This window comes from Pseudopipra pipra, chromosome 7, assembly GCF_036250125.1.
Source record: "Pseudopipra pipra isolate bDixPip1 chromosome 7, bDixPip1.hap1, whole genome shotgun sequence".
Taxonomy (NCBI): domain Eukaryota; kingdom Metazoa; phylum Chordata; class Aves; order Passeriformes; family Pipridae; genus Pseudopipra; species Pseudopipra pipra.
In genome coordinates, this window is record NC_087555.1 from 11,397,901 (window position 1) to 11,411,056 (window position 13,156).

The window sequence follows — 13,156 nt, forward strand, 5'->3', positions numbered from 1 at the left end:
GTGTTCAGGGATGTATATCATACAACTAGAAAACAGTTACCTCATCTCTGTATTGCTCTCAGCAAATAATAAGATAGGATTTTCTTCCATAAATGCCATAATACTATTATGACTTGTGTAATTATTAACAACTGTACCAAGCTTTGAACCCTTTTAAAAAACTTAATCTATATAAAGCTTTGAAGCTTTACACAGTTAATACTGAGAACAACAGTTTACTGATGACTTGCTCTGTTTCCTTCTAAATAGAAAGACAGCTCTTTTCACGATCCAGAGTTAATCTGAGACAGAGAGGGAGTAATGCCTTGAGCACACACAAACACACAGTTACTATCTTTAGAACCGTCACTCCGGAACATCACAAGTACTGAATTTTACAACTAGGTGAATTATGCCCAGGATTTCCTTGTAAGAAATTTTAGCTCACTCGTCTCATTCTGTTAAAGGAAAACCCCATAACATCTTTAATCTTCTATAAAATAATTGCTTTTAAAAAACTTCTAAAATAAAAATTAATTTGTAAGAAAACTATTAATTCAATTTTTTCACAAAAGCCAATGCTTCAAGCTGACTAAATTTCTAAGTGCGTGCTTACTTGTGCAGTGTATTTCAACTATGAAATGCAATGCAATACGTGTGATACACAAACACTATAGTCAGCAAATGACTATTTTGCTGTGTTACTCACAGGCTGTCAGATACATAATGCAGTATTTCAGTTTGCTGAAAATACTGAAAATCCCTATTCAGAAGCTGCTCCTCTCGATATTCTGTAGGCATCCCTGCAATCAGGTACAGAAAGCTCTATACCTCTAGTCTCTGGCATCAGGAACAGACATGAACTCAATGTCAAGTATGAAATACAAGCAGTGCTAATTCCTGGGATCGTCATTGACCCGGCGTCGATACAGAGATGTCACGTGTGGGCAGGGGAGTGGGGTAGAGGGCTGCTTTTTCACAGCCCCAGACCACATTCTGTGACACAGACAACTCAGAACCCACATGGCCATACTATTGTCTCCTCAGCCTCTCTGTAGTAAGCCTGCACCTGAGTAATTACATACATTACATACACACAGTTCACAGCAAAACCAAATGTAACTATTCCAAAGGTGTACTTGGCAGGTGTAAGTACAATAAAGATGTTGCTCAGTGTACATGAAATAGTTGGAGCACCATGCTATATCACTTACACCTCTAGAAATCTAGAGTCCTTCCGCTAGGAGTTTTAGAAGAGCTGAAATAAATTCTGAACTATTTGTAGTTTAAGAAGCACACAGAGGACAAGTTACCGAAACCAACAAATTACTACTTGTTAGAACACAAAAACAGTAACCAAGTGTTTTTGAAAACTTGGTGAGAAATAAATATAAATAACATTCACTTTCTGGGCTGAACCATATTTGCCAAGTTTCCACCCACTCCTGACTTCAGTGCCAAGTTATAAACCCCTAAAAAATAAAGTTTAAGATGAAAAGGCTGCCAGGCTGTTAATCTCTGAAGTGCTACTTGGAATTACACAGAGATATCACCTGACTTGCTTCCATTTTTCCCTTATTATCAGTTTCCTTTTTTGATCACATTAGACTATGCAGCCATGCATGTACTCCCTATAAACAAACCAGATTCTAGTCACTCCAACCACTTCAATAATAAAAGGTTACCATTAGCAGTTACGCTGGACGGAAAAAATGTGCATTACTCAATTCCTCAAGACTCTTTCCTTCTCTAACACATTGCCCATATCTGATTCCCTGTTGTTCTTTGGTAACTATGGATTGGTAGGGTTCTACAGAGCTGAACAGGAGCAAGACTGAGACAACCTCAAGATGAAGACTGGCACTGTCCTGTGAGACAGGCCAGCTTGACAGCAACACTCTAAGAAAAAAGGGATGTAGGGGCCACAAAGCTGCTGTGACATCAACATTCTGCCTCAGATCTTCCTGAGACAGGACTTTTCCATTTGCATCCTCCATTTTCCAATTCATACCTGATTAGAGCCTTTTCCTTCCCTTGTTTACTATTGTTCCACTTAAACTAGGGATATATTTATAGCTCTTGTAGTCCTGCATGAACTGGCTGGTACTTGAATATATTGATTGGAATATAAAGCAGTGAGAACAGACCAAAAGGACCTTAAACTGGGAAGGTAGACATCCATGGATGTCTACATTCAAGTACTGCTGATAAACTACTTCTGCTAGTGATGCCTGTGCTAGTTAAACAAAAGCTGGTTCAGGAGGCTGTTACCTACCTCCATCTGTGGTGTGACCACAGCAAAAGACATTGCAGTGTTTTCTCATTGCATCGCATGCTTGGTATACAGTTCTGCAGTTCTTTGCTTGAAGAGCTCATGTACACCAAGTACAACAGTACTGTCATATTGCAGAGCCCCCCACCCTTCTGAAGCAAATCATTGGGTAGGCAGAGACCTGTGTCTGAATAACAGGTACTGTGCTAAGCTCAGCAATCAGCTCCCAGAGCACCCCAGGATAGCATCTGCCCTTCATTTTTCTATACCTCCCTGCAACGTCACTACCTCTACAAGACAGTCAGAAACCAACATAATCCCCAGAATGGGAGCAGCAAATTGTTGTATTTCAATGTTCCGTTCTGGTCCTGTAATGATTACCATGTGCGTCAATGTATTTCAACTCCATACTGAGTTAAAACTTCCTGAATACAGCACAAAAGGAATTCAGTACACCCTTCCCCTGTGTGATGCTCTTAACCTCTACCCCAATCTTCCTTGCATAGTCAAGCAGCTGACGCAGTCCACAGCACAATAGCTTGGGGTGGTCTGCATGCAACTTTCCATTTAAAATAAAACCAGCTCAAAAGATTTAAAATAAGATTTATTTCTCCACCTTCCCTTCCCCTCACACTTTATTTGCACTGAGTTGTTAATAGGAACATTCTGACAAACAGCCCGTGGGGCATTTAGGGCTTAAGAGTGGCACTGAATTGACTGACAGCACTGGAAACCAAATTCCTGTGCACAATAAGGGATGCAGCAGGGAGAGCAAGAGCGTAACGTGTCTCCCAGTACTGCACTGCAGAGGCGACACAGAGGACCCGCCAGCGTTCATGACCCAGCACGGCCGGAACTTTTCAGTCCTGCAGGCATACAGGCACTTTGCCCCAGAGTAGGAAGAAGCTGGTAAAGAAACATTTTGTAATAAGTTACTAGCCGGCAGAATTGCCATGCCTCAATTGTGACAGGATGTCACCACCCAGGGCTGTTCTCCAGTGCTTCAGAGTCTGCTTCTTTGTTTTATTTATTATTTAAAACCTGGTGATCATAAAAGCCATTTCTAGTAGTGGTCATGGCTGAGCTGGGAGAGCTCTGTGAACTCTGGTATACCCTACTAAGTCTGAGACAAAAAGGTTCTCACAATTTCTTCTGGCTTAGCATCATCCTGCTCACTGGAGCAAGACCTGGACTTTGGAGCCGTGCCTGGGGGGCGAAGCGTTCTCCAGCACAGTACCACCCTCTGCCTTGGAGAGACAGGGCTCTGCACTATACCCAGAGGGTGCCCTCTTGCTTATGCTACACAATAATGAACTACCACTTTGTAAATAACAGAAACACTCCAGAGCACAGGAGGTGCTTTTAAAGTCGTAATTCTGTATCTTTTCATCTATAATTAGGATAATTACTTATTTCTTTTAATCACAGCTCACTTAACCACTTCAGTGCAGAGGGCTGGTCTGAGGAGTCTCATTTTCATTCAACATCTAATCTTCATATTTACCCGAAGTCATTCACTGACTTCACTGCCTGATCCCTGCCCGGGCCGTTTGTTCCTGCAGTCAAAACTGGAGAAAAAGCAGGTTGACGGGAGAGGCAGACTTGACAAGAAGTTGTAACTTTTAAAACCTTTCCCTTCCTCTACTCCTGAGGGATAGCACATAACCTCAAAATAGCTATAGAGCACATACAGAAATTGTTTGGCTGCTGGCTGTGGGTAGCAAAGGCCTTTATCCAAGCCTAATGGAAAACAGACAGGAAAGGCCATTGTCTGTTCTTTGTTCTGTTGCAAATTGTTCAGTTCCCACCAAAGCACAAATCACTATTTTTTTACTTAGAACTATCATTAAAAGTGGGCCTTTAACTAGCACCAGTCTCAGGTGAATGGAGCAGAGCATGCTAACATTGCTGACTCTCTCTTTGCAGCTGATCTTCTCATTCCTTTATCCTCAAGACTAGATCCAAGTCACCCTTTGGGACATAGAGATGCTAAGATGTCTTCTGTCACTTATGCTTAAACATAATAAGTCACACTCTTCCCATGGGCTGTCCCTGGACTGCACTGCTTCCAAAGATGCTTGTCAGAAGACAAGCATCATCATCTTATTTTTAGATTTATTTTGGGGTTACTGTGCAGGCTCAAGAGGGCACACCGAAGTATGAACTTCTTCATAATTCTTCATACTCACATTAACATTGTTTGTCAATAGGACATGCCAGATCCATCTAGCAGAGAAAAGAAGTACTTTGAAGGTGCTTTAGTGACCACCGAGTCTAATGCAAGAATATTGGCCAGGTGAAATGGAAAATGAGAAGCAGGGAAAACATTACTTAGAGCTGTCTGACAGAAACACAGGCAGTACTGGTTACATGGATTGAAGTTCTCATCTGATATAAAAATATCTCCTTTCCTGTTAAACTGCTGCAACAGAAGTACTCACCTTTTGTGGGCATCCCAAAAGGGGGGTGCAAACCTCCTAGAATACCCAGTCATTTGTGCAATCCCTATGGGAAATATATATACATGTCTTCCTGACTCATAATATCAGAGATGGTGAAAGGAAGGAAACAGAAAGCAAATGTCACTAAGGCAGAGATACAAACTCTTCAGATACTTCAAGTGAAGAGAATGCAATTCTGCTCTCAGTGTTATATACTCTATGAAATCCATGGGAACATAGACAGCCACACTGCAGCTTTCCCACAAGGAAAGTTTATGCCTGTACCTAAACTTCAAGTTATCTTCCTGTTTCAAACTAATCTCCACTTAAGCTTACTTTGTAAAAATTTCTTTACCTTTGAGCTACCATGTTTGGAAGCACACAAATAATTTTTTAAAATACGAAATAAAATGAATTTTGAGATTCTGCAGATTAAAACCAAAACATGTTTGCTTTTTAGAAAATGAAGATGACCATTCTTGCTACCATGTCACTGTTTGGAAGCACACAAATAATTGTTTTTAAATATGAAATAAAATGAATTTTGAGATTCTGCAGATTAAAACCAAAACATGTTTGCTTTTTAGAAAATGAATATGAGCATTCTTTACTAAGCTGTGGGCAGAAGACCCAGGCTCTGCACACAACTGGTCCTCACTGAGAAAATCACTGTACTGGTAACAGGAGACATTTTAAAAACATAAAGTTGAGTGACATTTTTTGAGCAGGTTTGGTCAGCATGGCATGGACAAGACACAGGACAAGTGGCTAGGCAGTTTCTCCACAGAAGGGTTTCCAACCTTTATTGTCTCACCTATGTTCCCTAAAGCAGCACTGGCTGAGGCTCCAGTCACACACAGGCAAGGGAGAAGGCATTCAGCTAACTGCACATATCCCTCTGCCACAGCACAGACACTGCTCCAAAACAGCCAGAAGCCATGAAAGACATTCTGCAAAGTTGAAATTCATATATGCATTTACTTTAGATAAAAGTTATGCCTAACTAAAAAAAAATAAACCCAAAGGGTGTGTTTTAATTCTCTTTACAGAGAGGAATAGCCAAGAGGGCCACAACTCATACACCCCTGGAATGCACGGCAGCGGGTAAATTGTTTCTTAACAATGCACATGCACAAATCCCCCAAACTGGCACTTAACATCAGGGACACTGCTGAAATCCAAAATGCTCTTGTGGGTGGGAAAAACAGCAGTCAAGGGGTCTGTAATTCTTGCTGAATCTTGACACTGTTAACTTATATTTAAAGACAGATGCCACTTTTTCCTCATCATCAGTGCTAACTGATGAACTATTCTTCTTATAAAATAGCACAGCAGGCCATAGACTAAGAGGATGTCTCTGAGTCAGAAATGATCCTCAGGTCATGTGTGTTACCTAGATGCTGACAACCTTGCCTGGGATTGATGTTATTTTCCTCCTTTTTATTTAAGAAAGTGTGGAAAGTCGTATTTTTAGTGAAATGAATACACAGACAGAAGTGTAAAAGCAAGCAAAGGAAAAATTACAGTAATGTCAAGAGCCTCACAGCTGACCTGAATGACCCTAACAGGTTTAGTGCCACAGCCACAGCTAATATCCAAACAAGTCATGAAATGTATTCTCTTAAAAAACTCAACATTTTTCCAAAAGGTAAAGGTCTATATATGCATGCATCTATCTATCTATCTATCTATCTATCTATCTATCTATCTATCTATCTATCTATCTATCTATCTATCTATCTATCTATCTATCTATCTATCTATATCATACATATAAACCACTCTGTATACACACAGAGAGAGAAATAAATGCACATGTATCAATAAAGAGGATCTTTTTAAAAGTCAAAAACACTGTTTGGGAAAGATCTGGTGTGCCTTTTCATGAAGCTTCCACAACATCTGCTTCAGAGGAACAATTAAAAACTATTCCTCAAAGCATATAATGACAGTTTTCCCCAGACTCGCACTGGCATTATCACTGTGCCACAATCCTCAGTTCCTTCAGCCTGGAAATAAGAAAGCTGGGAGCCCTTCTGAATCCTGTTTCTAACCTCTCTCAACCCACAATGGCCTCTAGGAACACATTAAAAGAGAAACAGATTGCTCTGTCTATCCATTATGGGAAGTAAGCAAACATACTTTCAAGAATAAAACAGCACACAAACAACAAATCAGTATCGGAAAAATCAAAGAGCAGCCAAAGCAGATTCTCAATTTAAGGAAGCTATGAAAGCTTTTTCTTAAGTTCTTGGTCTGTTGGATAGAAATAATTGAGCCCTCCTCCTTCAAACTGAAAAGCCTCATCATTCCACAAAAATTTTGAGACATCCACAGCCTCAAAACTCACATCCACAGAAAGCTATATTTTGACAGACATTGATGGCAGGAGCAAAGATGAAATGTTCTTCAAATGCAGACAAAAAAAATATGTCTTTTTATTTTTAAGTTCACAATGTATTTATTTCTTCCCGCTGCCTTCCTAACTTCCTCCCACCAAGCTAAGTTGTGTCATCAGGCAAAAACAAAATATTCACACCAGCTAAGATTTTCAGTTGTGAAAAAATTCTGATACAGTGATAGTCCTTCTGGTAAAAATAGAAAGCATGACACTTAAAAGTGAAATATCTATTGAGAAATACAGCTAAAAAATATTCTAAATGCTACAGACCCAAAACACTGGGCAACAAGTAGGGTAACTGGTACAAGTTTGATCCCTTGACAATTATCTGAATTGCACAGCTAAGTTCTGAAAATCATCTTTTCATACATACATATATAAACATGTATATAGCTACTTACAAAGTGTTATTTTTATTTCTGTATCTATCTGTTAATCAAACTTAGAAGCGATGCAAGCCTTTTAAGCAGTTATTAAAATCGTGCATTTCTAGGTTTAAACATACTTAAAACCTGTCATGTATGCACAACTCTGTACTAAAAGGCCTTGTATTCCACAAAAAGAAGAATGAAATAAAGAGTTTTAAAAAGGCTTCACATAGTAATATTAAATTAATACACAGTGCATATTCTGAACAAGATTACAATACAAACTAGATAGCTTAATTACCACCTCAAGTGATTACAGACATCCATGAGGGAAAGAGAAAATCCACAGAAGCTTTTTGATTCCCACCTACTGTCCATGTTCCATTAGAACCGTGTTAATATAAGCTCTCCTTCAAATATATATGTGTATCCCAAGGAGACTAGAAAGAGTGGACATCCTGTTATAAACTCCAACATGCCCTCACACATATCCCAAGTGGTAGACTCAGAGCCAGGAGGAGACAAAAAGCCTCCATCCTCACACCAGCCAATTCCCAAGTGTGTCTGTGCACTAACCCTCGTGCTGCTGAGTAAACTGTGAATGTCTTAAAACCTTAAGGGGCTGAGGCAGGGTGGGAGAAAAATATTCCAGCAGAATTTTGTTCTAGCATCATCCTGACACAAGACAAAATTGCCATGCTGAGCTGAACTAACTGAAAACTTTTTTAAAATTACAAGCATAAATAGTTTAGCTGTCTTTTTGGTGAGTTCAATGGAATGCACACTGAGAATGTTTACTTGAGATTTGATACAATTACATTTGTGTACAGCTTTTACATCTGTTGCTAATGATATCAAATTATTGATTATTCACTTTCTTATATTTATTTAAACATTAACTATACACTCAGCAACTTGATGCTTTTCTTTTTTTTCTTTTTTTTTTTTTCTTATTTTCCAGAGAACTTTTTATTTTTGCCTGGCTTCGGTTGTAATTACTTTGATCTTCCAGAGAGTATAATTAATTTACTGTTTATTTATTTCTATGAGAAAGGAAAAAAGTTTGACCTAGGAGATCTATATGTGGCAATTTGTAACAGAATCACATAGCTTATGTTTAGGAAATCATGGTTTTGATTAAGAAGCAACCATTTAGTTCCCACTGTTTTATTAAAACAGACATTAGCAGATAATAGGAAACACATTTAACACTGTAGGCTGCATTTAGTTTGAAACGTCAATAATGTTATTTTGAAGCCCCTTCCTATTTTGTATTTACCACAGCTCATGTGAATTGTTTTTTGTTTTTACTTTCTAATAACCAGCTCTAGAGTTACACAAGGATATGGGTGCTGGTTCCAAAGACACCAAATTATAGTTTTACCCAATCTATCCAGATACAACCCAAAAAACAGACTGCTGCATCATCCATTCACCTTCATGGAAGTCCTTTTTAAAAATTATTATTAAAGGAATATATGATGACTGAAGCATGTCAACTCAAGTCACTGATTTTGCACACTTACTGAGCTGTCCTGCAGGAATATCTGGCTACAGAAATGAAACAAAACATCATGAAAACAGAGATTAAGAGAAATTGAAACCACACGAAGAAGTGCAAAAGTCTTCCTGTTTGCAAGGTGTTTAGATTACTGCTCTGAAGTTGCATGACTGTTTATTCTCCATGCACCACTGTACCTGCCACAGACTCTTTGTTTTCTCTCCCACTCATATGGTTGATGAATCAACACTACTTGAACTGCTTTATAGCAGCTTGTGTTTACTTCACACATACCTTAACCTTCCTTTTTCTCCTCCTACTAACACACACATACACTTCCAAACAGCAACGCCTGGCTGTGCCTCTGAATAGCACAGATACAGAGTTATCTTGAAAACTCTTCAGGTTTGGATCCTTGACCTTTTGATTGAGGTTTCATTCTGCTTTTACTGCACTTAACAATTTAACTGTGCACTTACTAAGTAAAAAAAAAAGTAAGAGCATAAAGAATTCAATGCTCTAAGAATGAAAGAAAGTGGAAGACAGCACTGTGCTAGAAACACTCAGAAGCTGTAGTAGCATCTCCGCAGTTAAGAACACTACAGTTAAGGGCTTCCAGTGCCTCTGCAACTGGCACCCTTGCCCAGTTTTGAAAAAAAAAAAAAAAAAAAAGAAAAAAGGGAAAGAAAAGCCCATTTCTGTTCTTCCAGCACAGCAAGTAAAAGTGAATGGTGATGACCTCGAAGTTGTTTGATTCCTTTGACTGTTTTTTAACCAAGAGGATATGTTAAAACACTTGGAATAAATTCTTTTATTAAGAGACACCATTTAGAGAAAAGAAACACTTCTGAGTCACACAATGGCAATTTAGAGAGAAAAGAAACTATCCAGTTTATTTGGCATGAGGGTAACCACACACTAAAATATCCAATCAACATTTTTACTTCTAGTCTAAACCTTTTAGGAGGTGAAAAACAACATCTCCATTTCCTTGCCTGCATTGTTACTCCACTTCTGCCTGAACAAACTTCCTTCTAGACACAAATAATTTTTCCATAGAACATTCCTTTTTTGTTCCCCCTAGTGAAAATCTAATCACTGCACAGCCCAGTCAAGAGCATCTTACAGGTATGCTCTGCACAAGCCAGATGTGCAGAGGAAAACCAGATGCCTCAGAACTTGTTCTGATGTTTTATGCAATTTTGTTTCATGTGTTCCTAACTCAAGCAGCAGACTCTTTATGGTATTATTATGCAGATTTCTAGTCTGTCCTAAGGAAACTAAACAAGTAACCCTTCATAGCTCATGTATGCCAGCCTTTTAAGAGAAAAGACAGCAGACTCTTTTTGAAAGATGCTAATCTTCATGCAACTAAAAATACAATGGTTTCTCAAGAAGGACATGACATTACCCCATTTCTGCATAATGTTTGTGAATTCTGTTATGATTTTCCTGGCTACTGAAAGCATCACAGACAGAAACAACAATAACAGTCTATGCCTTCTTTCAGACAATGAATCTTCCTTCAGTGGTGTAACAGAGAGAAAAACTGTGAAAAAACCTATCACAAGACACAGCTAATTTCCAAGGCTGATGGACATTTAGGGAGAGAGGAGCCAGTTGGAATTATGGAAAAGCTTCTGACTATCCTCAAACTCCTGCTCAAAGCACATGAGTGTTTAGAAAAAATCCTACTAAAATAAATGGTCCAGTGCACACCTAAGTCCCTTCCCAAAGGAAAGAAAGAATAAAAGAACGAACTACACATGACAGAAACTTGTCACATCATTTCTTACACTATTAGAAGGTGATCAGACAGTTCAGTGGTGAGAATGGGATGAACTTAGAACAATTTTGCTGCCCAGGCATTTGCTATTAAACAACTAATACAATCTCACTGTAGAAAAAAAACAAACAATGGGCCATTTTTATCTTAACTTCAGTGGGTGCAGCACCTTGTTATTTAGAGGTGTCTCCTAACAATCAGGTATTAAATCCTCCACTGGTAATCCAGATTCCACATGATAAAACACGGCAGGAATGCCAGTACACTTTGTGGTATTGAAAACAGAGAACAAGGGCACACGTACCTTAGAAAGTCAGTTTTTTAACTTTCAGGAATCACACGCAATTAAGGTAACTTACATTGCAATTTAACTTTTAAATCCTGAGATACTAGAACTTTTTTTTTGCCAAAATGTTTTAGCTTAATTCAAAACACAGTTCATCTTTCAGCACAGCTAAATAGGATATTTTAAGCACGTTTTAAGTGGCCTGTGTTTTCATGCCAGGCTTGTTTGTAAACTATCAGATTTAATTTCAAATGTGCTGTGACTGTGCCCGCTTTGTAGACAAATTCACTAATATTATTATAGCTTATTATCACTTTCACTTAAAGCACATAATCTCAAACAGTCAGAAGAAGTTCAAGAACTTGGAAAGTAACAAAAAATTCAATTTACCTTTAATCTTCTTGTACTTTTTGTACCATCTTCCAAATTCCTGGCACTTGGTTGCTGACACATTGGCATAGTATGTACTATTTACAATGGATGAAATCATACTCTGGAAGTACAGAAAGAAAAACAAAAAGTGATTTAAAATATCTTCCACAATTAGAAATCTTTTCCAGGGAAAGTGAATGACATGAAAGTGCACAATGATTACCCATTTGTGACTTCAAAACCAAAATAACAGTTTGGTAAGTAAAAAAAAAAATTGGTTTTATTCTCTACTCTATATTCCAAGCCATAAATAAAATTACAAAATAATAGTTATTATTTTGCGTTACGTAAAAATTATGTAAAAATTAGTACGGACCTAGACTGAGACCTGCAGCTCAGGCTGGGGGAGGGAAGTTCTATTTTACTTTGTACTTGTGATATTAGAATATCTAAACTTTAGTTGCATAATAACAGGCAGTGCCATGCTGGGGAACACATGCTCACTGCACCCGGGTGAGAACAAGCGTGATTTAGGAACCAGATCCTAAAGGTAAGATTAGATGCTCCAGCATGCATAATCCCAATAATGCTTTTCAGATGTCTCTGTTCTGCTTCCAAATGCAGCAAGACCACATAGCCAAGAATTGGAGAACATCCGTGCTACTCGCTGCAGAACAACAGTTAGGCAAATAAGTTAAATTAATATAATTTATAGAAACGTGTGATTAGCCCTCATGTGAAAAATCACCCAGAAGAGAAATTAGCAGTGCCATTCAGAGTGAAGGGAACTACACATATTACAACATAGAGTAGTCAAAACCCACAAAAAAGTTCAACAAAAATGAAGTATCACTTGCCTAACCAGCACTCCTCCCTCCTCTGCAAATTCCCCCGAGCGACTCAGTACAAGCAACTGAAGCAGAGAGGTGCAGACTGGTTTTGCAGAACCCAGTGCCAATAAAAAGCATATTTTATATCTAGGATGCTTCTGCCCATCAGTGGCAAACAGCCTGAGGACTAGCAATTCTTCCTTTCTCTTTTTTCCCTCCCTTCATCCATGCTATAGAGGAGGCATCTTTTTGACAACATTTTGCTCTCCTTTTCCCCCCTCTGAACTCTTCCAGGGTTAAATCATTCCCAGCACAAGTATGCTGCCAGCAAGGAAATGCAATCTAACACCACTAACACATAGCAGCCAATGCACCTTCCCCAGAAAACACATTTTCCTTCTGCCCTCCTTCCTCACGTCAAAGCTCAGAAAAAGCCCTGGCACATTGCATGACCTTTCTGCTTGGAGATGAAAGAGCAAGGATGATCTCACAGCTCCAACAAGCTATTTACCATAGGTTCAACCTCTGGCCCATGAGCTGCTGGAGGCTCCTGTGCAAAATGGGATCTTGGCCATCTCTGGAAAGCTACAAGGCTTACACATTGGCTTACAATTTTAACAATGCTCTAAAAGCAAAAACATCCCTGCCCTCTTCCAGATTTATCCAGCCTTCTGCCCAATTCAGTGCAATATCACAGGACTCTGGCTCTTCCTAACTCCTGAGTTTTAAGGACTTAAAAATGTAAACAAAACTGAGAGACTGTAGATAACTGGATAGTACAGATTACTTTCAGTCTTCAACAGGTAATTTCACTTTCAGTAAAGAGGCTCTTTCGGCTTTTCACTTTTAACTTGTCCACTCAAAGAGTGCTATGGTGCACTGCAGTAAAGTCTGAAGGCTATGAAGTAAGAGCCTTGTTA

General features: G+C 38.8%; 1 protein-coding gene across 6 annotated transcripts in view; it reads right to left on the reverse strand.

The window, feature by feature from the left end:
- SATB2 (SATB homeobox 2) overlaps window positions 1-13,156 on the reverse strand; it is a 133,944-nt gene that overhangs the window by 54,398 nt on the left and 66,390 nt on the right. For all 6 annotated transcript variants that reach the window (XM_064661988.1, XM_064661990.1, XM_064661986.1 and 3 more), the window contains one exon: window positions 11,425-11,527. In XM_064661988.1, the coding sequence (XP_064518058.1) occupies window positions 11,425-11,527 (103 nt within the window). The remainder of the gene's footprint in view (window positions 1-11,424; window positions 11,528-13,156) is intronic.